Raw genomic sequence first — 25,719 nt, 5'->3', positions numbered from 1 at the left:
CTGATAGAAACTTATGAAAACACCGTGATTGGAAATGCTGGGTTCTTGCTGTTCATTTTGCACCCACGAGGCATGCTGCATGTGAGCTCCTTGCACACCAGCGTTTCACTGGGGCAGTCCCTGAGATCAATGAAGAGGATTCGTTGTAGCCCCAGGGCTTGGCAGCCTCGAAGCCTCGTGTATTTCATCTTTTACTCCCTGCTGTTTACTTTCATAGCTGGACTTATCTCAGTGCTGAGCTTTTGGGGATAAATTTCATTGAATATGTAAATTAGGTCGGTGCTTGACTTTGTTCTTGCAGAAAATAAGTGATGTTCCAACAGGTACTGCTTGTTCTGTTTCCCAGTTTGTGTCTGTGTGGTCTCCGTTGTGTTGCTAAGCGAAAAGCCAACCTGTCCTCTGTTTGTCTTGAATTAACTTTCTCCCTCCAGCCATACAGTCACCATAACGTTGTTCATTATCTGCTCTAATTGCTGTGCAATGAGTAAGCTTTGCTGCACAGCACGTGGAGTGGTGCCAGAGCAGCAATGCACCATGGTTTGTGTTGCTTCCAGTGCCTTCCATCAAGCATCACCTGTGGCAAGGGGCATCTCTTTGTCCTCTCTGCAGGGCAGCTCCTGGGCAGTGCTTCCTCTTGGGGGCCTTAGATAATAAGCTGCTAAATGCCCCCGTCTCCCTTAGGAGCTGAGGTTGTAGAGTGAACCTTCTTGCCAGTAACCTGAGTGTATTGTTAGGTGCTGTGTTAATTCTGTCATGTGCTTTCAGGGCATTGCTGGAGCAGACGGTCTCCCGGGTGACAAAGGAGAACTGGTAAGTGTCCTCAAGTTCAGTAGAATTGAATTTGAAGTAATAGAGCAACGTACAGAACTATGAATTAAGAACTAATACAATCAGTGTGTTAACCGTGCAAGTGCTCCAGCTGCCATCACTGCACCACTGGCTGCAAAAAGGGGACTGCAAGCCAAGCTTTCCAGCCACAGCCTTCTGGCCACAGCACTGGCCCTGCTGCTCCCTTGAGGAGGCACAGGGGAGGCAGCATGGCCTTCACACAGCAGTGGCACATCAGCACTTGTAGTCATTTTGAGGGGCAGGTGGACATTTTTCTGTCCTTCTGTCAATTTCCAGAACTCTCCAGGCTGCCTGGGCTTGTGTTCAGCACTGGTGAATCTGGTCTGGTGAGGCTGGATCTGGTCTGCAACATCCTGTTATCGTTCCTGGCCCCTTCACTAGAGTGGCCCAGTGCATGCCATGCGCATGTCGACACTGCTTCCTGGGCCTTGCAGAGTGGGAGAAAGGATTTTCAATGGACGTTTTCCATAAGATCTTTCTTTCATGTTTCCATTTTCTTTCTAACAGGGTCCCTTTGGTCCTCCTGGCCAAAAAGGAGAGGTATGTGTCAGGCACTGCGGACTCTGCCCTGTAATATTTGGCTATAAATGTGTTTACTGTATCATTCAGTGATGTATCTCCTTAAAATCTAAGTGCTGTATTATTTTTCTTTATTATAGCCAGGAAAAAGAGGAGAACTGGGTCCAAAAGGTGCTCAAGGCCCCAATGGGACAGCTGGAGCTCCAGGGATCCCAGGACACCCAGGGCCCATGGGCCATCAGGGGGAGCAGGGCGTTCCTGGCATCACAGGCAAACCAGGGCCTCCTGTAAGTATTGCCTGCTTCTGTGGTACATTTGTTCACTGCAAATAATGGAAGGATTGCAGGTTTTGGATGCATGTTCAGAAAAGAAGGTGGCATCCTGCATTTGAACAGTCGAAAGTAACTGTTCAGGCAAGCTAGCAGTCTTGCATCAGGAGTTCTGCAGTGGAAAAAGATCAGTGGTTTGCAGGCTTCAGAATTGCAATCCCCCCAGATGTTTACCTTGGCGAATGAATCTCATTGACATGCAGATTATCTGGCCAGTGGAATGGGCTGTAAGTTGCTGTTGTCCTTACAAAAGTGAGTTAGAAATGGGTCATTTAAAAATACAGCTCCTACTCGGTGCTCTGTCTTGGTCCAGGCTCACATTCTGGCACTTAGGTGAGGCCCCGATTCAATAGCTGCCCTGAAATGCTGGTGTTAATCTCTGCCATTTATATTGTGACACAGCTTCTAAATTGAAGCTGTCATCTTCTGAAGAGGGGCAAAAAAATCTCATTTTCATGCAGGATCCTGCGCTGCTTACTGAGCTGCTGGGAGTGAGTTTCAAGTCATGACGTAGCTGTCAGTGATTATTATCAATAATGTGATTTGTATAAAGCAGGAATTCTCTGTTAATTGCAGGGCAAAGAGGCCAGTGAACAACATATAAGAGAACTCTGTGGGGAAATGATAAATGGTGAGTTTTGCTGGGAGAAAGCAAACTTCAATTACTGTATTTGGCTGAAGATGAGATCTTGAAGGTGGGATGTCTATTGAAATTTGTTCTTTTTCATCTAAAGTAGGAAAAATACAGTAGCTGCTAATGGAAGGAAACACTTCAGAAAATTCTTGTTTGGGATGTCTTTTATTTTCTTAAAGTTAGTTTTTTTGCATGATTCTCTGGGGCAACATACGAAACGTGCTGGCAGAAGCTCTGACGTCCCCTCACCTGTGTCATTCAGAACCTCAGCTCCTAGCTCTCCTCTCCCCACTATGTCACATCCCAGGCCTCAAGGCAGGACTCCAAACGAGTGCCAGCTCCCCACAAGTGTTTTTCTTTCCCTGATGTTACTGCTTTGCCTTTAGAGGTTATGTTCAGCACTGCTTGTTTCGGAGGACTTGGTTTTTAATTAAGTATCGTTCTCCAGAATCCTTGCTGTGTTTCAAAGCGGTTTAGGAAACAGAAAATGGCATAAGGTGCCAGCAGGTTTCTGACCAGATGGCAAAGAGTGAAGATGTTAGACGTGCAGTTTTTACTGTAGGTGCTGTTATTCTGTTTTTCAGATCAAATTGCACAGTTAGCTGCTAATCTGAGGAAGCCTTTAGCTCCTGGGATGACGGGGCGCCCTGGCCCTGCTGGTCCACCAGGTCCTCCAGGAGCTAGAGGAAGCGTTGGCCATCCTGGTGCTCGTGGTCCCCCTGGGTACAGAGGGCCAACAGGAGAGCTTGGTGACCCTGGTCCCAGAGGTAAGACTGAGCCAAGCAGTTTCTGTCTTATGGCCATTGAAATCAATGACCAGCTTGTACTGATTTCAGCAGAACGGATCAGTCTTTGGACAGAGTTCTAGAGGATGGTTCTGCTTGCATCTTTTAAGATCTTAGCACTGACCTGAGGCTTTTTGATTTTACAACTCAGTGCTGAAATTGTTTATTTATGATTCGAGGTGACACTGGTGAAAAGGGAGATAAAGGACCGGCTGGACAAGGAATTGATGGGCCTGATGGTGATCAAGGACCTCAAGGTAAGCCTGTGCAAATAACGTCATGAGTCGTAACTAAAGTAAAAGCTAAGGACAGCTCTGCCTCTTTGATCAGAGGGTTCAGAATTTCTTTTCTGCAAATTAATAAGCATCTGTTAGGAAGTCTGAAAGAATATCTTGCTTACCTATTAAAGCAGCTTTTCTAGTTGTGATTACATCTTCACACTGAATAAGTTACAGGCACTAAAACCAGGCTCTGCATTCACATACTGCCATAAAAACAGACTATTTATATGCCACTGTCTCTCACATTCTTCCATAAAATAATTCCATCAATAGATAAATAGCATCTTTTTATATGCTTTAGAAAATATTTTTCATATATTAAGTATTGAGGGTATTTCTCTTATTTATGAGGTTGAGTGATATCAACAGCAGACGAATTTTTACTGAACTAAAAAGGATCAGGTCTCATTTCTGTATCATAATTCAGTCAGGTTTAGAGATAGAGTTGTCCCTCAGGGAGACAGAAGCTCATTTTGCAGTGTTTCTAAAAGCTTGTTATTATGGGAATTAGAGTTTTATGAATTATCTTTGGCACGTGAATAAAAAAGAATAAAAGAAAGAGCAGCCCAAGGCTGCCCAAAACCAAAACTGTTTCTGCCAATAAACAAAATGTGTTTCACCATGAGGAAAATTTTGAAATTAGACACATTATAAAGGAAGCTCCTTATCTTTAAGGTCAGCGAGGCCTTCTGTATTGTCACTCTCCTTCCCCTATTCAGAGTCTTAACGATGACTTTGGGACACACCGTGAGTTGAAGCAGCTGCCTCCCACTAAGGAGGGACCTGGGCTCACACAGAATCCCTTCAGCAAACGAATCAGGGTCCCTACAAAAAGATCGGGTTACAAATTCATTATTGTCCCTCGTGGTCTGAAGTAGCAGCAAAGTGGAATCCAGTTCTGCTGTGAGCAGCAAGTGTTAAAGCAGACGTGTGGTAACCATATTAAACATGCACTGTAATATTAAACACCCACCTTTAACTACAGTCAGATAATTCCAGTAAACCCAAAGGTACCCTAAAAACATCCAACACACAGACTGCAGACTCAGGGTAAATTTATTCAACATCTTGTATTCAACAAATCCGATATGCAGATACTCAAAGTATTCAAGAACTTTGAAAGTTATACATTTTTTTTTTTTAAATGAAAGTCAGGAAATATTACATGTAATGTTTTTCCCCCTTCTTGTTTAGGACTTCCTGGTGTACCTGGAATCAGTAAGAACGGGCGGGATGGAGCTCAGGGTGAACCCGGCCTTCCAGGGGATCCTGGTACTCCTGGTGCTGTTGGGGCTCAGGGAACTCCAGGCATCTGTGACACATCAGCCTGCATGGGAGCTGTTGGAGCATCGACTTCCAAAAAGTCATAAAGCAGTACAAGAAGTGGAGAAGTGACTGAATATTTAAATAAACAGTGCATTGTAAGAAAACAGACAAATCTTCCTAGTGATAAATGGACACACGTTCCTTCTGTTATTTTAAGTGGAGACTCTGACACAGTAATTCAGTTGTATGAAAAAGAAAGCATCAGATGAAAATCGTAACTAAAGATGCTTTATGAGCATTTTTTTCCTCCTCCCTCAATACTTTTCCAGAATTTTCACTACTAAATCACCTCACCTTCTTCCCTGCCTCCCTGTGTTGAAGAGACCTGCAAGAGGAAGTGGTCCTTTTTACCATCATCTCCAAGCTGTACTAGTGCAGCTTTTCTGTACAAACGTTTGAGCCTTTGTCAATTGAATTCCTCAGTGCTGCTCCACTGACTTCAGCCATGCAGGTTTGTGCACTAACATCCACGTTGTTCAGGTTTCAGGCACCTAACTGCTGCTTACAGCAGTGGAAATAAGGCATTTAAGCATCCAGTACTGTAACACCTTAACACTCTGTGCTAAGACCATAGCTGAGGTATATGCTGCCTATTGCCAGTATTCAGACTGCACCTCAAATATTTGCCCAGCCTAATAATTACTAAGCCTCTTGCAGTCCAATTCTGCAAAAGGTGTAATGTATATATTTTAATTTACAGGGGAGAGTTTTTGTATTTCCATATGATAACAAAGGAAGTTAACAGCATTTTCATGTCCTCAACTTAAGCTATTTGCACAGTAATCGTGAAAGGAACCCCAAGTAAGGAAGGATGCTCTTCTAAAGTTCAGCCAGAAAAGACTTGTATGAACTGTTGTAAAAATAAAAGGAGATTTTTTTTTTAACCCTTTCTTTGTGATGTTATAAATGTCACTATACACATGGAAATGAATTCTATATTCCAAAACTGTTTTTCCTAGGATTGTTTGGAAATAAATTGCTGCAAAATTGTCAGTATCCGTGATTTCAAACAGTATTTACTTTGGGAGACCTTTTTGTATCTCAAAACCTGCTGGCATCATCTGTTATCACTGCAAGTAATAAAGCTCAGACACTATTCTACTTCTGCCCTAAATGCTGAAGCTCATCAACAATAGAGCCATGTTAGTCTTTAAATATTAAGATAGTTTGTATACATTTAAATCATCTGCTGTTTACTATATGCCATTTTTGGACTAAACAATACAAGAAACTGTTGGACAGCTGTGTGAAATGCATTAAAGTAATGCACCACTCTAAAAACAATGCTAATAGCTTTGTATCAATCTTTGGGGTCAAATGCATTAAAGTACAGCAAACAAACTCCATCATAGCAGTGCAGTTTAGGAACTGTGCACTTATTCAATTAACCTACATAACTTTCAAACTTTTAAGGAGAAAAATGGGCATTTTATTACAGTACCTTATATTTCTTTTTACACTTAAAGGATCTATTTGCACGTAGTTATTAAAGTAACAGGACAGGGTGATCTTCTACAACAATTCTTAACTGTACTGTATCACCTTAAAGGAAAAAGAAGGGAAAAAAATCCAAAGCAGAACCACAAACAGAAAAGGAGCAAAAGGAGAAAAATAATTACTAGCTGCCACGGCATTTTCTTGTTTTCTCTAGTCCCAAAGCCCCTTTAACAGAACACTGATTTATACTGCTGGCAGTCAATTTCCATTTTCATTTGGAATGATGAACGTTTTCTTTAAAGCTCCATTTATGTGTTTTTACAAGTTATAGTTTTGCAAGTCTCTCCCAGAGCTTCTCAAATAAATTAATCACAATAAGCCAAAGCCCCACACGTAAACAGAGATAAATGCAGTTTGGGTCATTCCTTATTTATCCACGCTCAGGCAATTCAAGGCTACTTGGTCTCCATAGCCATGCTGCGCGCTCTCCTGAACTGGACACGTTACAAACGAATCCGACCTGGGTGCTTTCAGTCTCCTGCCTGTTTTGCCACAGAACACGGTCTCAAATTCCTAGAAAATAATCAAAATACAAGAAGAAACAACAACAAAGTTTGATGGAGGTATTTACTTGAGAGCTGTGTTTTTGTTTCACTGATGTCTCGAAGAAAATTAATGTACCTTTAACAGTAAGCACCAAGGGACCATGTTCCATCTGTTCTCCTATGATACTTATAGAATTGCTCTTGGGCTGCAAGTAGGGCTGTGGGAGCTTATGGGACATAGAACCCTTCCCTACTCTCAATCACTTTGAGTGTGGGCACAGATGCAGCTCAGAATCCCATCCTGTGACCACTGGCTCATAGCAGCCAGCTAGAAACATCTCTGTGAATAAGCGGGGAAGAGAGAAAAGAGAAAGGAGAAGAACAGGAATGACTGAAGAAGGCCCTAATTCTACAGGCAGCCCCATTCCTGAGTAGGATGCCAACTACAAAAATAAGTAAACTCAATCTGAAAATTCTAACCGAAGGCAGCCTATGATACCACAACACTGAACCGAAATTCTGCAAGGAGAGCTGGTCAAATAAAACAGCTTTATAAAGGACAGTTAGGTGACACAGTGGTCCTTCACCAACAGCACCCAGAAGAAACATTCCATACACTTCAGCTACCTTATGACAGCTTTAAAAGTGTTTCACTATTTGATCAAGAACAAAAATGAAATTGGATTTGAACCTCTTTCAGAGAATCGCCGTGCTTTTCCTGAATATACTTCAGGAATGCAGTTGTCCACTGTAAGGTCGTTGCTTTATCAGTTTCAGAAGTGCAGAACGGAACCAGAAGATTCAGTTCATCACAACAAATCCGGATTCTGCGCCTACAAACAAACACAAAGGGTCATCAAGATGGAAGAGAAGGGAAAAAGTAATAATAATGATGATGTCTAAAGGACAATTACTCACATCTGATACAAGCCATGACCTCTGGGGATTGCTTTTTGTTTTATTTTAAGCAATCTTTGGTTTGTATTTGCAAGTTCGTATATTAGTGGTGTTATATACAAGTTAGTTACCTCATCTCTCTAGAGCAGCCTGCAATTAGGCACACACTCTTCTAATAAACACCAACCCTCACCACCTGCATTGCTACTTCTTCCAAATAAAGATACAGCAAATTCACCTCCTACTCTGGGAAACGACGGGACTGTTAGAGTAGCAGTATCTTAGGCTCCAAAAAAAAAAAAACTCTGCATTGCAGCTCCTCATAGAAAAATTACCTTCTGTCTCTCTCCATGCGGTTATGTCTTTCTCTGCGCTGAGTAACTCCTTCCTGCGTACCACTCTGTACCTGCACACTGGAATGTGACTGTGCTGACTGCCAGGGGCCCTGTGCAGCTGCAGTGCTCTGGCTATCTCGCATATTTTGTATCTCACTAAGAGGTTTGCGATCTATGTTTGCATCCATTGGGCTTATTCGGCTGCAACTTCGTTTGTTTACCGCTTGCTTGCATAAGGTGTCTTCTTTGCAAAACAAAGAGGAAAAGAACCTATTGATAATCCTCCTACTGGTCATGGAAAATACCGAGCAGAGAAAATTTGTTGTTGTTTTACGTGGAACAATCCTGGCAGCTTTACAGCCAACCTAGATTGACTCTTACAGCAACACGTGTCCTAAACCCAAAGGCACCGATTCAAAATCCATCTAATTCCATTTGCTCAGAGAACATACAGAGATCATGCCTACCTTTAATTAGCATTTGAAGAAGTCCTTCAAATGTTCTTCAATTTGATAACTGGATCTGCTATATCAACTTTTGGGTCAAAAAATGTAGAAAGAAACCAGTTACTTACTCTAGACCCAGAATTTCAAAGATATTTTACAGCCTCAGGTTTTCTCTCTTCCATCTAGAAGAGCTAAACACTTTTGTAAATATAGCTAAAATTACTGGCAACTTTTTTCTTTAATCTACTTCCACACTGCCCACTGTGCATCTCAAAAGACCACACCTGGTATGATTCACTGCACTCATATTCATTGTAGAACACATGCACATTAAAAAGGATTTGAAGGACAGAGAAAGCTAAAATGAAGATAGATGGCTTACCTCCAACTTTAATCCAAACTTCCTCAGGCAAAGCTTTATTCATAGCACCTACTGTCTGTTTTGTGGATTCCATTTCCTGATGGTAACAGAAAGAGAATGTTCTGGGAATCCCAATCTCTTGATGTGTGGCAGATTCCAAGATAGCACAAGATGTTCCAGAGGCCTGTGAAAATCAAAAACGGAACGCTTAGGAGGATTATATACATAAAATGGAGACAACTTTCATTATCTTTGTATGAAGATCTTAAATTTCAGCTCCATTAGTCAACACGTTGTATGAAAATCAATCTCAATTACTTCTGCACACCACAACCAAGGCATTTTATCAGTCTGCTGAATTTAGTTCTACTTCTTTAATACGCTTCTGGCATTTCCTGAGTGCCACACCATCTCTTTTGCTTCAGAGGTTACAGGGGAAAGGAAAAACAAAACACCACCTTTCTCATCAAAATGAAGTAGGAAATAAACAAACAGCAGAAAATCTTATTTGTTAAACATCTCCTCCTGCTCTCCTACAGAATAAGAGATATCTGTATCTATGTTCTTTTACTGTATCATTCTCCTAAGACACCTGCAACACTATAACGTGATGGAAAACACAGCAATGACAGTGGAGCAGCAGAGTCCCAGGCTACAGCAACGAGGATAAGCCCAGGAGCAGCAGCAGCGGATGCAGAAACAAAGGAATAAAGACACCTACCTTTGGAAGGCCTCAGGTATGCAGGGATCTCCAGCACGACACACTCACCTCCACTGCCAGCCCTTAAATGAGGCCTGAGAAGGAGTGGATCCTGGCTCCACCCCTTCCAGTCACTCAGGTACACTGCATGCACCTGAGCTCCACTCTGGCCCTGCCTTCCCACCAGGTGCTCCATCACTGCTTCCAGATGTGACTCAGCATTTCTGCTACAACACCCAATGGCTACTGCTCACTACCTCACGCAGGTTACTGCACGGCTGAGCCGCCACACAGTCAGTTTGAGTAATTTTGATAGCTTAAGATTAACAAACTACAAATTGTACTACTCACATCTATCCAAACCAAGCCACACTTCAACATAAACCTTCACAATTCTACTACGTAGGCCTGGAAGATGAACGCTATTAGCATTTGACATTTGCAGAGTACAGTTAATGGAGAACATACGACCTACCTGAGCCTGTGAGGAATTAGCAGCTCCAGCAGCAGAACACGCACTCATGGCAAACAGCGGATGCGTGAACTGTGCAGAAGGCGTGGTGGGTGTGCTCTTGTTTTTCACCACTGCTGCACACTTGTTCGGATGCTGATGAAGGGGGACGCCGACCAGCTCTGACGGCTGCTGAATCAATGTTACCAAGCTACACAGCAACACACAAAAACACACCAAGGTGAATAGCGAAAATGAGGAGCACAGAAAAACAATCACAGCTCCGTATCCTTTGGTAGTTATCATCAAGAAACCGCTTTCATTTGTTGCAAAATAATAATTATCTGTCAGCTGAGAAGGCGTCTTATTCAGCACTGCAATAGCCTCAAGGAAATGCTTAGCAGAACACTGATACAGTTACAGGGCCAAAGTGTTCACAGTGTATAAGAAGACTTCCACCTGAAGTGTTTATCATAGCCAAGCCTCTAAGTTGTATCATTCATTACAATAACCAACTGCCCCACATTATTTTGTTAGGATCAAGAAGCTGCCTTGCTTTAAGTTGCAAAACCAGGCAACTCTCTTCTCTCACCTTTACTTAAATCACAGCTTGTTATCAATAATAAAGTTGCAAGGTCATTAATTTTGTGATGACGTTCTGTGCCACTGATGCGATACACAGGAGGGCAGAGAGCAGCTGCAGCCACGTGGGAGTGCCACAGATTAGAAAAGTGCCACTTACGATAACATCGCGTGTATTAAAGGACCCACCGTAGGACCCACTTCAGAAAAACAGTTCGGACTCTATGAAAATACATAGCTTAACGACAGAAACTGAAATTAAGCACAACACACTTGTTAAGAGTCACTCCAGATTCTTGGGGTTCTTGGCATCTGGGGCTTTCTGTCTGGACGCCGTTCAACGTGTCCTCCAATCGAACTCTGACTGCAGATTTCGATCTGGGCTCGGCTGCCATCGCCACACGCTCAACCACTACGCTCCCTTTGCTCACCCCAGCAAAGCTCTCACCGTGTTTCGCCCTCAACAAGCCGCACCCCGAGACTTCCTCGGAGCCACCCTTGGGCGTTTTGTCCGCTTGGCCGGCAGGGGGGTTCACCTCACCGAGCAACATCATCCTGCGCTCCTGGAAGTCCGCGTGCCCCACGCAGGGGTTCGAACCGGGCGCGCCGCCGTCGGCGGTCACTCCCGCCTGGCAGAGGCCGGGGAAGGCTGGCGGGCCGGCGGGGCCGCAGGAGGCGCAGCCCTCGTCCGGGGGAACCGCAGCGTCGGGCCCGGCTTCGGCCTCGCCTTCGGCGGCCCGCGGCTCCGCTTGCGCGTACAGCGCGTGCTGCAGCTGGCCGTACTCCACGTCCGCCATCTCCACCAGGCTGAGCTCCGCGGCGGCGAAGCCGAAGCTCTGCTCGCCGAATGCCGCGTCCGCTCGGGGCTGCGGGCCGGGCCCCGCCATGGCGCGCCTACCCGACGGAGCCGCGTCCGTCCCGCTCTCTCAACCACCGAACCCACCGCCGTCCGACGGCCGCGGGGCAACGCCCGGCACGCGGCGCACCACGCGAGGCGGCGGCTCGGCCCTCCCCTCCCGCGCACCGCCGAAACGGCCTTCACCTGCTCCGCTCCGCTCGGCTCCCTCAGCCGAGCCCCCGCGCCAGCAACCCGGGGAGGCGCGGAGCCGCCTACGGCCGAAGGGCGGCGGTCCCTCACCCCCCGCGCTCTGAAGGGGAAGCAGAGCGCCACCTCCGCAGCCCCCCGTCCCGCCCTATCGCTCACGGGTCGGACGGCAGCGGCCAAACCCGCCTGCGCCGCACGCGCGGCACGGGCCGCCGCCAACCGCCGCGCGCAACCGCCCGTCTCGCGCATGCGCGCTGCGCCCCGCCAACCGCCCCGCCGTGCGGATGACTGCGCGCTGCTGGCGCTGCGGCGCTCCTCGCTGCCGGCGCTGCCCGCCCAAAGGCGCCCGCACGGAGTCGTTCTTTCCATGGCAGCGCCTCGCGTTCGTGTGTCAGTGTCTGTCACGGCTCTGCTCGTGGCCCTGTACTGCAGTACTAAAAGCACATGCTGTTGTGACAGGCTCCAGAAACAAGTCGGGGTCACAGGCACAGAAGTACTATTTTAGCCCATGAATAGAATATAGAGGTCCACGCTGTATGGAAACCTTCATACAGTCTCCCTTCAGGAGGTTCAGAAAATTTGCTTTACTATGAGAGTGGTGAGGTGCTGGAACAGCTGCCAGAGAGGCTGTGATGCCCCGTCCAGCCTTGGAGGTGTTCGAGGCCAGACTGGTTGGGGCCTTGGGCAGCCTGGGCTGCTATGAAATGGGGAGGTTGGTGGCCCTGCGTGTGGCAGGGGGTTGGAGATTCGTGATCCTTGAGGTCCCTTCCAACCTGGGCTATTGCTGTGATTCTGTGGAAACAGACCTTTTCCCTACTTTCCTTTGCTGTGCACCAGTGACAGTAACAGCACGCATGGGTATTTTCCATGGTAAAGGCCAATCCAAAAAGTGCATCTGTCACCTCTAGAAAGGAAATCAGAAATGCTGACAGCAGTTGTGCACATGCTGGGCTCTATATTCCTTCCCCCCCCTCCCTTCTAACCCTGCAGTAGTTGCACAGAGCACAACGTAACCTTCTGTGGACCTGTCGATCCTTCAGCTCACACTGCTCAGAGGAGCTCAGTTGAGGGTATTTTGTCCCAATTCAGTTAACAAAAAACTTCAAAATAAACCAGAATAAATCCTAAGAACAAACTTTCATGCACCTTTTGGAACAGCTACATATAAATATCAATTAATAATGGTGGCATCCTGCAAAATTTCATCTTTTGGGGTGGAAATGAAACCTGTGGGCCATCAGCCTCTTGTGGTGACCCTCTGGGCTTGCTGAAAGGTACCAGAGATCAGTAGGAAATGACAGACACAGGCATGCCTCAGAAAGAGACAAAATTTAGCTGTAGATGTTTATTCTACTTACAGTAACAAAAACCTGTGAACTCCCATGTCTTAATGTACAGTGCTATATTTTGCCATATAAAATACAATTTACAGAAATTTCTATCAAGTAAACCTAAACAAACACACTTGCTTTTTGCATACTTTTATGTATGTCTTTAAATTAGAAACATCTCATTAAGAAAAAATCTTACACCATAGTAGATGTTTGTATTTAATAACACCTCTCTGCATGTTAACGTGTTGTTTACAGGTTCATTTTGCAATCATTCCAACCAGCAAACCTGTGATGTGTGAGGACTTGTAAGACACACCAATATGAACCTTATAACCTATGGTGAGATACATGACATGGATGCTACTTGTAATGTAGAATTCAAGATGCAAGTATTTGTAGGAATCTAATTTTACCTTTTTCAAAACTATTTTATAAAAATACGAAAATACTTAAGCAACTGTTAATTTATGTAGTCAAATTGTAAATAACAGGGTTTTCTTATTTCATACTTCAGAATTACGTACTTGAAGAATACATGAAAAGTAGCTGTGTAATGTATTTCACAGTAAGGACTTTCCCCCTTGAATCATGACATCAGGTGTTACCAATCTTCTTTCCAAGCTAAATGCATGTAGACCATTTTCATTGGACAGTCTTATATACAGTGCCAGAATGAGCAGGGGCTGACAAAAACAGGGGCATTTTGGTGGGTTTTTTTTTCAGGAGCACTTTTTTTCACACTTTTAGATTGAAAAGTAGAGGAAAGCGGTGACACTTCTTAAGTCTCTGGCAGTTTTCTGCCAAAAGAAAACAAAACCCCCAAAATGCCTCACGTAAATCAGTTCATCTGTTCAATAAAGTTATTTTTCATTCCTTTGGTATCCCCATTCTTTTGTAGACTCGATCTTTTGCCAATAGATCTTGGTGTTTCTAAAAGTTTCGCTGGTTGTAAAGGTGCTACTCATATATGCTCTTTAATTACGGGTTTGTAAATATGTGGGATTTAAAACTCCTCACCCTCGTGAAAAGTATGAATTGCTTCTTTGTTGTACACTTAACAGATGGATTTCAAAACAAAATAACTGTATAGAGAAAGGAAAATAGTGCACTTTAAGCTCATAACATTCCATTTCCAAATCCTCTGTCAAATAATAACACTGTTCTTCTGCAGCCTTTTCCTAAACACACAGTCTTTGCATTGTAAAGAAAGACAGCAATATTGGACTCCTTTTTTAAAGCGTGTGCTGTAGGAACAACTTGGACATCAAAATACCACATAAATGAGATGTAAAGGTATGGCTCCTAGGATTTTGATTAAATTCTCTTATAAAATTACAATTCAAGTTACTGGAAAACATAACTTTATAATTTTAAAAAGCAATATGCTCTTCTTAGACTTTTCCCATTTCTGTACCGTAAATGGAAACTTTAAGATAAAGATGCGAGTAGAAAAAAACAAAATTTCAGAACAGGTAACGCTGTGAATTTTTAGAATAAAAACGTTATGCACAAAATGCAGCAAGTGAAAGTCCGGTATGTTCTTGCCGTTTACATCTTCGAGTATTTTCATTCACAGTTCTTCAAAAATTACTCATTTGTCAGTACATTGTATAAGGCTAGATTTACAACAGCACTTTTGCAAAGGTGAGAATATACAGTATATACAGAAGACACTGACTCGGTCCTTGCTGTGTTGTAAAAGTGTCTTATTTACGGAAAATACAGTAGCAGCCATATTTCTACGACTGAGCAGTGGACGATGAAGCTTCTGCCTCTGTTGGTTTCTGGCTTTCCTTAGGTGTTTCTGGCTTCACCTCTTTACCAGTGTCCCTGGTTTTGCTTCGATCTTTCCGATCTCTTCCTCTCTCACGATCCCGATCTCTCTCTCGATCTCTTTCTTTTTCCCTGCTTCGATCCCGGTCCCTGTCTTTATCTCTGTCACGATCTCTGTCTCTGCTCCTTGATCTCTCCCTGTCACGTCTTCTGTAGGATTCTCTGTCTCTGGTTCTGGCTCTGTCTCGGTCTCTGCTTCTTTCCCAGTCCTTAGCATGCTCGGAATCTTTCTCTCTATCTTTGTTTTGGTTTCTGTCTCTGTTTTTATCCCATTCCTTGTCCCTGTGTCTCTCCCAGTCCCTGTCTCTGTTCCAGTTTCTGCCACGGTCTCTTTCCCAAGGTCTGCCATGTTCACGATCCCTTCGTCTTTCCTCAAACGGTCTACCTTGTCGATTATCAGCTTGCTGAGGCTCTGGCTGATCTAAACCCTTGTCTTTATTTCCTCCCTCGTATCTGTCTCTCTGCCTCCCTTCAAATGTCTGGCCTCTATATTCAATATTTTTGCCTTCTCGGAAGTCAGGTGCTGACCACTGTCCTTCTGACTCATGCCCTTGTCCAGAAACATTGGAAAGAGATGCAGATGGTCCAGCCTCCTCCCACATGTCTTTTCTGTGGGCTGACAGATGGCCTGGAAGGTCTAGGAGCGGTCTTGGGGTTGACTTCATGCTTTGTTGCGACTGACCTTGGAAATGAAATCTAGAAGGAGGTTCATTTTGCTCTGGAAACATTGCAGGCGAGGGCCCTCTTGGTCCTCCATACTGAGGTGGTGCTGGACCTCTCTGGTTGGCAAATCTGGGAGGGGGACTCCCTCTCCGTTCTTCAAATGGCTGTGGCAAAAGTCCTCTTGGGCCAGGTCCGTGATTCGGAGGTGGACCTCTTTGCCCTTCAAATTGATTTGTGTGAGGCCCTCTTGGTCCCCCAAAATGACTAGGGGCCGGACCTCTTGGCCCTCCAAACTGAGGCCCTCCTCTCTGTCCCTTAAACTGAGCTGGTGGAGGTCGTCTTTGACCTCCAAAAGGAAAAGGTCCTCTGTTTCCCATAAACTGAGGTTGATCAGATCCTTCAAATGGTCCTGGAGGCCTAATCATCTCATTGTATTGGGAATCTGAGAATTCCCTTTGTTCCATGTGAGGTTCCATGTGATCTTCAAACTGAGATGGCGACATTCCTCTTGGAACACCGTAAGATGGGGCAGGGCCCCTACTATCACCAAAAAGCGGAGATCCATGCTGTGAAGAAAATAAGGAAGGGATGGGACCCTTCTGACCTCCAAATCTTCCAGGGGCAGATCCTCTTTGCCCATCACTGTTTGGAGAACCGTGCTCTTCTGAGAACTGTGGTGCCGGCCCTCTAAAGTTAGGTCCGTGAGGTCCTCCAGGTGCATTGTGCATTGGCGGTTGTGGAGGTCCTCCCTTCTGCCCAGACAAAGAAAATGGAAGTCTGTTTTCCTCAAAGTGCTGTGGGAGAGGGCCACCCTCACCCTGAATTGATGTAGAGTCAGTTTGTTCTACAAATTGATGAGGCTGAGGGTTTCTTTGTTCTTCATACTGCAGTGAAGACAGACCTCTCTCTGGTTCATAGTGACCACCTGCATTTTCCTGAGAAGTAAACATTGCATTTGAAAAAGAATCTCTTCCTATTCCTTCCTTTGGCTCATTTGACCATGGTACTTGATGCATATCTTGCAAAGACTGACTGTCATTTGATGTGGAGAAATTAGGCTGAAAACACGTAGTCGGAGGTGTTGGAAGCAGCACTTTGCGTAAGGGTTTGGATGTAGAGGGTTCACCAGGAACTGTTTGACTTACATTCTCCAAATTAACTTGAGCGGTGTTTTCAAATTTGCTACTAGGTGCCTCTTTCTGTGACACCGTACAAGCCTGTTCACTTGAAACCCAGTTACCAGCAGTATAACTAAGCTGAGGAGCAGACATTAAGGTATTATCTTCCTTACCAAGTGAAGCTGACAGAGCACTTGGAAAACTTGCTGAAAGAATTTCTCTTGCGGGTGTTTCATTCTGTACTGCCTGTGGCTTTATTCGAGCATCAGTATTGTCGTTTATTTCTGTTGCCATTCTTCGGGCTTGTCGAGGATCTCTAGTCTGCCGTGGGTCAGAGCCCTGGTTTAAAACTTGTGCTTGCTGATTTGCAGATGAAGGTAAATCTACTTTTTGTACAGCTTGCTGGCCCTGTTGGAACAATTCAGTCTTTATTAGGGAAGATTTTGGTGGTGGTGACATTAAAGCATCAGACACTGAAAAATGAGCCATTGAAACGCCAACAGCCGCTCTTTGTTGTCTGAGGGCTTCTTCTTGCTCCTCTAGTTGCCTTTTCTGTTCTTCTATTTGTTTGTTTAATTCTTCCAACATTTTTTGCTGTTCCACTAAGGATGAGGACGCAGATAAGTCAGGTACGTATGGAGCAGATGTTTCTGGAGCACTGCTTTTAGCATCCGTATACATTTTGTTAGGTAAATCATCAACAGCAACTTTTGCTTCTTCCAAGATAGTTTCATCTTCTGGATCATAGGCCTCATCCTCTAATACTGCTGTATTACTTGGCTTTTCCACACTGTAAAGTTTTTCACTTTCACCTGTCTGCATTTCGAAAGCTTTCTCTGGATCATATTCTTCCTCGGGATCATATGGTCTGTCATCTTCCTCCTCCTCTATCGCTTTGTCTTTCGACATCTGTCCAAACTGCTGTACAATGGGATCTAACAAAGGAACAGCTGCCACACCTCCCTCAGCAGCTGCCTGAGCTTTCTGATTTGAAGACTGGGCAGTTTCAGAATCCTTAGCAACAGGTTCAAAAGATTTCTTTTTTCCAAACAGCGTCTGCAGGATGTGCTCGAGAGGTGTGGCAGTTTTTGAGGACGAAGAATGCGTAGCAGTAACACTTGGAGAAGCAGCGGCTGAGATCGGAGGCGGTGCAGTAGTTGTGCTTCCACTTTTAATCGAGGACAGTATTTTTAATACTGAAGGTGTAACTGCTGAGCTTTCTGGAACGGGAAGTGGGGGTGGAGGCGGCGGAGGAGACCCAGGGGGTGTTGTACTCACAGCTGAGTCTCCAGAATAAAGCCCATATTTGGGGGTTTTCTTTTCTTGAAAAGAAGCTACTGGCCCCTTCAAGAACTGCGATGGTTCTGCTTCCTCCTGCAACTGAATCCGACTTCGCTTTTCCTCTATTTTGTCTGTTTCCATGCCGGTAGCAAGACGTTTCCCTTTCTGACAGATAACCAATCCAAGAATTAAATTTGGACGTGATGATTCAAGACCTGAAAGAGAACACAAAGATTGCATATGTAAAAACCATTTTTATCAGTGCTTTCAATAGAAGCTTATTCTATTATACAGTGGTAGCTACAAATGTCATAACAGTAAGTTCTTCTGTATTTCATGCGATGACTTACTGGCAATTCTATTAGTCTGCACGCATATGTATCTACATTTATTTACTATTTATATATGTATTCATATGTGAGAAGAAATATTTTAATCCCTTCTTTGGTACTCCTTTAATATTGTAGTAACAGGAAACTTTGCCAATGTTGCTACTGTTCAAATACTAAAGAAAGTTGTCATTTTTGTATTAATACTTTTATTCTTGTCCACTCCCACTCCCTACTCAAACAGTTCCAATAAAATAGTTTGTAATAATGATAATAATACATTTAATATTACATATTAAATGTAATAATACACAGATATGTTGGACAAGCAATCTACCTTTCCGTAGGGCTAAGCTAGAATTTAAGAAGCACAGCTGAACAAAAGTAAGTTCTAACGCTATTAGAAAACCTTCCTTTGTTTTTTTCTTACAGATAAACTACATGGCACTATTAAACTTCACAACAACATCCTCAAACAGGCTGTTTGGAAACAATATTAAAGCTTGTAACTGACTCTGATTCCCTTTTCTGTTGTTGTTCTTTTCCCCAGCTAAATATCATTTTTAACACACACTGAGAAGTAGGGAAACTGATAACTAACACACCAAACCAGCACGTGAGCCCTTAAGCAGATATGAGTTTAGCATGTGGGAGAAAAGGACACTGCGTATGTCTGCCTTCTCTCCAAGAAAGCATTTATTTGGGTATGAATTTGGCATGCTTGGCAATTTGGCAGGTTGCTTTTTAACCCTCTGGTGTAGGATTCAGATTGATGCTATGGGCAGTGGGAGCAGAACTGCTCTGCTGTGAAAGCTTCTGACTCGAATCTCTGGAAGAGTTTATCTGAAAATGACCAGAAAGTTCCTGGAAAGAGGGAAAACACAAATATCCGTACGTCTGCTTCATGTGATTGTGCTTCTTCCCCTTACATTCACAATTCCCACTGGCACTTGTGGAAAATAAACATGACTAGAACAAAGGGCAGGGAATGAATCCTTTAACACACATTTAAAGGCAAACGTAGAAAAACTGTACGAAGAAAGGCTTTCTTAACTTCTGGATTTAATGACTTCAAAGAATCCCTTTTAGAGTCCACATTAATTCTATCTGCAAGCAGCTAGGAAGCAGAAATACAAAAACACAAAACAAGGCCAAGTAACATAATATTCAGTGCGGTTAAATGGCAAGGAATCTAAAACCTACACTGCTCCTTCCACTCATGAACCTGCAACAGTTTTAAAAGCTAAGATACTAATTTACGTGCATCTTTGGTCCTACTAAACAAAACCCTCTGCTCACTAAGAACAGTTTACACCACCAAAAGCTTCTAGATAACAGCAATATATGCCTAAATACATAAAAATCCCACAGATGCAGATAAATACTATTTGTGAGTCGTTAAGTAAGTACTTTCGGCGAAACAACGGAATGCAAGGCTTTAAAGGGACTCCTAAGTTCACTAAGTAGATATTAATTGCATCAGCTGCTTTTGTTTATGTAGCTGAATTTCTATTTGTGTTCAACAGAATTCATCTTCTCCAAGTTATGGTTGCTATGATTAAACTCAGAAACCACTAAAATGAGATTAGCTATTTTTAACTGAAGCTTTCTAGGTGAGAAGATTCCATTGCATACAGATGAACCTGAGTTACATTTTGACCAGGCAAGTCAAAATTCCTTATTCTGTGAAAGTTTGTACTGCAAGAACTATGTACAGTCTGCTGCAATAACACTGCAAAACTACCACTGCTTTAAACCTAGTGTTGCCAGCACTTACTGTTTATTTCATTAAGCCTTTCTTTCTGTCAACAAAGCCTTGCCCCATCATCATCAGTGCTTGCATTTCTTATCCTCAATTCTTGCTCAATTTAAGCCTCACACTCCAAAAACTTAACTGTAATTAACAAGGCCTGGAAATTTTTTCAAATAAAGTAAATTAACTTGAAAGTCTGATGAGATCTCTTCACAGCTGAGGAATAATCTCTCCTCTGTAATTGTGTTCTTCTGATGGTAACTGGTAACAACACAGTGAGTCTGTTTTACCCATGTAATGGGGAGAGCAGCAAAATCTGCAGAGGCACTAGAAGTAATCTTTACAAAAGGTCAGAAACAAATTGAGACCAATCTGAATTTTACTCGAGACTTCCTATCAGAAATAGCTCTCATTTTAAGTACAATGAGAAACAACAATAATTAAATTTGACTGAATGTATTCTAGATATCCATAGTTGATTTTGCAGTTCAGTGTTTGAGTTTGGTGTTCTGTGGTTGAGAGGGTGCTGGCCGTGCTGCCTTCTGTAATAATTCCCCATCTGCAATGTATGTTATTTCCTATTTGTACATTTAAAAATTCAGTGCTATCTTTATCCTCCAGAAAAAAACGTTTTGGTGTTCCTTAAGCGTTGCCAATTTTTACTTTCTTCCAAAGTTAGAAAAATATATATGAAAGAGCAAATACAGGAAGAAAGTGAACTGGCTATCTGAACCAGAACTAAGACTAGCTAATAATGTAGTACACACACAGCTCTGCCACCATAAGGGAGCAGGGATGGTGAGATGAACAGTGAAAGCAGGCAGGACAGGAACTAAACAAATAATTATCTCCAGCGAATCCAAGATCATCTGGAAAGCACCATATGAATTGTTGGCTCATCCAATTACAAATTCATTTGCATCCTTTGCCTGAAATCAGCTCCAGCCGTTCTGATCACAACGTATTACATGCACATTAAGTTATAATCCCAAGGCATAGTCCAAAAGACAACTTCAGTGGGAAAAAGACCAGCCACAGCATATAGCCTGAATGGACTCAGTAGTGAGGTATGGTTCACACTGAGTGAATTTATCAGTAGGTGAGTAATGACTCCACACTTGGTCAGTGTTGACCACTGCAGAGTAGCTCACAAATCCTCCCAAAATTCCTAGCAGGCATTCACTGTTCTTCTGTCATTAATATATAGCTCATTTACAGAGAGACTTGTGATTTACACAACCGATCACAACACGCATCTCAAACACTGAATTACTGAATCAGGCAGGTTTCAAAAATCCATCAGATCATATCTCTAAAATAAACAACAACAAAAAAATCATTTCTGAATCCTGGTTAAGAATCAGAGATTAAGAATCACTAAATAGGGTAAAATTTAAGTACACGTTCAAGACAAATTCCAGTGGTAAATTAATAACAGCTGTAACTGAATCTGTTTTGTTCAGTCAGAGAACAAATCACGTTTTAAAATGTTGAGACTGTAATTTTACATGAATATTAGAAGTTTGGCACAACCCACTATCTGCATTCATTCATTCCAGAGTGAGCAAACAGGAAGAGCTTATTTTGGATGGAAACACAGAGCAGAATGCTGATCTACCTCTATCTCCACATCCATAAACAGGTTTCATGACCCATAAATAGGCTGAACGCCTAATTTTAGGTAATATTGAAAATGTTGGCTGAAGTCTCCAACTACTGCTCAGTAACTCTCACAAGCCAGCGCTTTAAGTGCTACAAGCTAAGTTGGCAGAGCTTTCAGTGCTAAATTAGTTATACAATATTTAACTCTTTCTGATTTGAAGTCCATGTGCTGGTTTTATTGTAACTAAAGCCATTAAAACATTATATGCTAAATATCAGCACTGGACATATATTTGCTTTTCTTGCCCTTGAATACATCTTTTCATAAGATCAGTTTCGCCACATTTATATGTATAATGGCCACATATTCTATCTAGTTTGTTTGTTGTTGGTTTTTTTTTCTCCATTTGTTGCAATTTTAAGAGCATTCTAAATAGCACGCAGATATTTCAGGCCTTCATTCTGCAAGAAAACCCACTTCCAGTTTTAAACTGTCAAAAGAGACAACATTTGTGGAATCTCCTTTGCTGAGAAAAGGGCTTTCGTTACAATTAGTCTATTTTAAACATGAGGTCCTTGCAAGATTTGCAGTACTGCCAATAAAGCCCTCACTCAATACATCACTCTTTCTATTGATAACTACAATTGATCTTTGTTTTTTCCTTTCTCTCCACGAGTTGCTTTGACATCCACACGTGAGAAGTGCTAAGTAACCTCAGTGTGTATGTGAAACAGAAGTAAATTCACATACAGGAAACTATCACACAATGTAGAGTATCCCAAACACACATTATATCCAGTGATAAAATATTTGAGATGACGTAAATAAATGTGAATTTTCTTCCATTTTCACAGAATCACAGAATTGTAGGGGTTGGAAGGGACCTCCTGAGATCATCGAGTCCAACCCCCCTGCCAAAGCAGGTTCCCTACACCAGGTAGCACAGGTAGGCATCCAGGCAGGTCTTGAACATCTCCAGAGAAGGAGACTCCACCACCTCCCTGGGCAGCCTCTCTTTTTAAATCACCCATGTCAATGTTTTTGGAGATCTTCTATGTACTACAGCAGTTCAGAGGTCCTCAGTCACCTTCCAAATCCAGTTCACCAAAGAACAGGAGAAATTCACAATCTGTGTGTGCCTGATGGAACTGGCTGAGACAGCAGGAATAAATACTAACCAGGACTTCTGGAGTGACAGGGTTTTATTGTCCTCTCCCTCCTCCCCCCTCCAGCCATATTAATCAGCACATCTTACACTGTCTACAGCATAATGCTTTTAAAGTACTTTCAAGTCTTCTGTTAGAAGGCACACAATTAAATTTAAGGAGACAATGACCACTTTGTATAAAATACTTTTATTGAGTATAAAAAAAAAAAAAAAAAGGTGAATTCCATCAGATGTCATTAAAGAGTATGGATTACATGTATTTTATGCTATGGTTTGAATACACACACAAAAAGCAAGAACAGCTTACCTGATATTTTTTCCCCCATGTAGTGGACTCTGGTTTTAAAGTACGAATACAACCGAGCTCAACTATGAGGTAAGGCCTGCTATAGAAGCTTCCAAAAAGAGTGAAGACTAAGCGGGTCTTCCATTAATTAAAGGTGGCTATACCTTTGGAACCTTGCCTCTATCATAGTGCTCTAACACACTTTGCCTAACAAATGTGGATTTCTATTTGCCTCAAACACACAGAAAATTCAAGCCAAATATTACTTCTGATAATTTTAACTATAAATAGAATGGAATGTAACTCACCCACACCAACTGCTGTCTACTGCCTAACTGAAGGAATATGATTTCCCCACTCCCAACAAACCGACTTTCAGAAGTCAGTGATTCATCTGGTTGGCCCTGCCAAGCATGGAACACTTCAAACAGCTTGTGCATATGCGTTGCATGAAGCACAGTGCAGAGCAGCCCAGCAGCCAATGTAGTGAAACCACTGTCAATATTACCTTTGTCTTCATACACTTTGACTCCTCTGAAGGCTGAGTCCTGCTTGATGTAAGTGACAGTGCACCACTTGTAGGGACCTAAGGCTTTGCAGATTTGTGGGTTGCTGAAAGTAGGGTGAGTTTGTTGTTTTCTTTGTTTGTTTGCTGTCACTGTTTGGTTGTTTGTTTAATGTGGCTGTTCTATGTAATCAATTTTATAGCAAAATCATCCTCCTAATAGCACTTATGCAACTTGGTAGAAAGGCTATGTGAGTTTCAAACTATTTTACTTTGAGACGGTTGACTTTGCAACTTTTCCCTGTATGATCTGTAAAAATGTTTTTATATGAAATATATACTTTTAATAACACGTCAAACATTCAACAACTTGTTGCTGATTCTTCTTTTGTGATTTTACCTAGCGTTTAATCTCCCCTATGTTTTGTGCTTACCTGGTCCCTCAAAGGGCAAGAGTTTGGAAGGTATTGGGTCCTTAGAACTCAGTGGGATCAGGTAGAGATCCTTGACATGTCTGTTGTTATTAGCTACAACACCAAAACGACCACGACTGCTAAAATAGGAGTAGAGAGAGATATAGGCCACTTCTTCTTCTTCTGTGGCTGGATGGAAACGAATCAAACACAACTCCTGTAATACAAAAGCAAAGTGGAAAAATTCAACCTGTAGCATATCAGCAAATAAAAAGGTAAACGGCAAATTCCAGGGTTAAAAATTAGCTGTGTACTTATTGATCTGCTATTTCTTCAAGGGATGCTCTATCTTTAAGACAATGCTGTTGTTCAATCAGCAAAATTAAAACAGAATTAGGCTCGGCGTTTCAGAAATCCCAATTACTTATGTATCTCACTTCAATCTATCCCTCTTGAGGTTCTGAATACTCGATTATGAAGGAAATGGGAAAATCTTAGTTTCATAATTATATCTGCATGCTGTGCCTAAGTTTTACCACTTCTAAAGTGGTTTTAATGGTAAAACTAAATACAGGCACTTAATGATAATGTCCTGGTTTTTAACATTTGAGTTTCCATCTTCGATACTGAATATGTAATTGTTTACAGTTAATCATTAAAAAACAGTAAGTAGTATGAAGTCTTAACTGGTATGCAGGGGAAAGTTGATCAGCACCTTAATAGGCAAAGCTTTCTTCAATAAATCAAAAATTTCAAAGTAGTATGTGGTGTCAGCAGTTTTCTAAGTTTGATCTGTGCCAGTATTTCCTGATTATTAACTTATACTATCAAAAGTTGTCATTTTTCATTGCTGCATATTTCTTCTGTATTTTGCAAAGGATTTTAAGTGAATACCTTAGAAAGCGAAGATTTGAGTTTGCCAACATAATCCCAGACTGTCTTCGGTGAGATCCTCCCACCAATATGAATTGTATCTGGTAAATCCTAAACAAGAAGTATTACATGGTAGTATAAGCCAAGAGACTTTAGCTTTAACACAGTGCAGACTGCCCCATCCCAGTAGCCCAGGGGATAATGCATTATTCTATTTTAATGAACTTGCACATACACATCTCTAATTTCAGACATTCCAATTTCCAAATTTCAAGGTGTTATTGCCAAACAATGACAGCAGTGGAAGGCCAAGTACTTTTATTCACCCATCAGCTTTGTTCTCAGCTTTGTCTTATAGGAAAGCTGTCATTTATAAAAGCTAATAAATTAAAGACAAGATTTTAAATAAATGGCTAAAGAAATATTTTTAACAGATCACAACAGTGATCCAACTGGTTGCGAGCAGAAGGTGGCAGCTATTTTAAAACACTGGCTATAAAACTTCTTTTCAAAACCTGAATCTGAAATAAAGCTGTGATTCCATGGTAGATACTCACATATACATATACACATTTAATAAAAGACGTGAGACTTCTTCACAAATCTGTGAGGAATTTTTTAAAAGCTATTTTTTTCCTTTAGCTACTATTCCCCTACTTCTAAAGGGATGCCCATTCACCACTGTCAGACTTCCAATATAATATATATAGCGACCATAGCTTTCCTAGCAACTGGAATTGCAACGTATTCTGAACACACAAACACGTCAGAGCTAACCTCACTAAGATAATCAAAGCACCCGGAGACAGGATATGCTTTAGTGACAAATTTGGCCACACTTTGCATGTTAATAAATCCTTTCCAAATGGTGTTGAGACGAGAGAGGAAGAGGGAAGTGTCGCTGTCTTGAGGTGAGCGTGGCTCTGCAACGCTGTAAAACAAATCCAGAACAGAAAAGTTACAGATCACAGCAACAATGCTGCTTTCCTTTTTCTTCTCTTGCCTACTTCTAAATAACAGAATCCTTTATAATTGCTT

At 42.4% G+C, this 25,719-nt stretch overlaps 3 protein-coding genes across 4 annotated transcripts in view; 1 reads left to right on the top strand and 2 right to left on the bottom strand.

Annotated features, from left to right (window-relative positions):
• Nucleotides 1–5,607, top strand: part of COL9A3 (collagen type IX alpha 3 chain) — a 32,537-nt gene extending 26,930 nt beyond the window's left edge. Inside the window, exons 26-32 of the mRNA XM_042884726.1 lie at nucleotides 766–810; nucleotides 1,357–1,389; nucleotides 1,509–1,655; nucleotides 2,274–2,328; nucleotides 2,916–3,098; nucleotides 3,296–3,373; nucleotides 4,592–5,607. Coding sequence (XP_042740660.1) covers nucleotides 766–810; nucleotides 1,357–1,389; nucleotides 1,509–1,655; nucleotides 2,274–2,328; nucleotides 2,916–3,098; nucleotides 3,296–3,373; nucleotides 4,592–4,767 — 717 coding nt within the window. The 3' untranslated portion in view covers nucleotides 4,768–5,607. The remainder of the gene's footprint in view (nucleotides 1–765; nucleotides 811–1,356; nucleotides 1,390–1,508; nucleotides 1,656–2,273; nucleotides 2,329–2,915; nucleotides 3,099–3,295; nucleotides 3,374–4,591) is intronic.
• Nucleotides 4,436–11,422, bottom strand: TCFL5 (transcription factor like 5). The gene is made up of 6 exons (XM_042884728.1): nucleotides 10,751–11,422; nucleotides 9,920–10,106; nucleotides 8,766–8,928; nucleotides 7,938–8,181; nucleotides 7,397–7,538; nucleotides 4,436–6,733 (listed from the first exon to the last, which is right to left on the bottom strand). Exons 1-6 carry the CDS (start codon nucleotides 11,362–11,364, stop codon nucleotides 6,587–6,589), a joined length of 1,497 nt encoding a protein of 498 aa, XP_042740662.1. The 5' UTR covers nucleotides 11,365–11,422; the 3' UTR covers nucleotides 4,436–6,586.
• A 1,421-nt stretch (nucleotides 11,423–12,843) lies between these two features.
• The window catches only part of DIDO1 (death inducer-obliterator 1), a 47,105-nt gene continuing 34,229 nt past the window's right edge, over nucleotides 12,844–25,719 (bottom strand). For both annotated transcript variants that reach the window (XM_042884692.1, XM_042884693.1), the window contains exons 14-17: nucleotides 25,459–25,612; nucleotides 24,703–24,792; nucleotides 23,830–24,025; nucleotides 12,844–17,966 (exon numbers count right to left, since the gene is read on the bottom strand). In XM_042884692.1, the coding sequence (XP_042740626.1) occupies nucleotides 14,596–17,966; nucleotides 23,830–24,025; nucleotides 24,703–24,792; nucleotides 25,459–25,612 (3,811 nt within the window). In that variant the 3' untranslated portion in view covers nucleotides 12,844–14,595. The remainder of the gene's footprint in view (nucleotides 17,967–23,829; nucleotides 24,026–24,702; nucleotides 24,793–25,458; nucleotides 25,613–25,719) is intronic.

This window comes from Lagopus leucura, unplaced genomic scaffold, assembly GCF_019238085.1.
Source record: "Lagopus leucura isolate 7727_CA_CO unplaced genomic scaffold, USGS_WTPT01 Super-Scaffold_100045, whole genome shotgun sequence".
Taxonomy (NCBI): Eukaryota; Metazoa; Chordata; class Aves; order Galliformes; family Phasianidae; genus Lagopus; species Lagopus leucura.
This window is presented reverse-complemented; position numbering and strand designations above follow the sequence as displayed.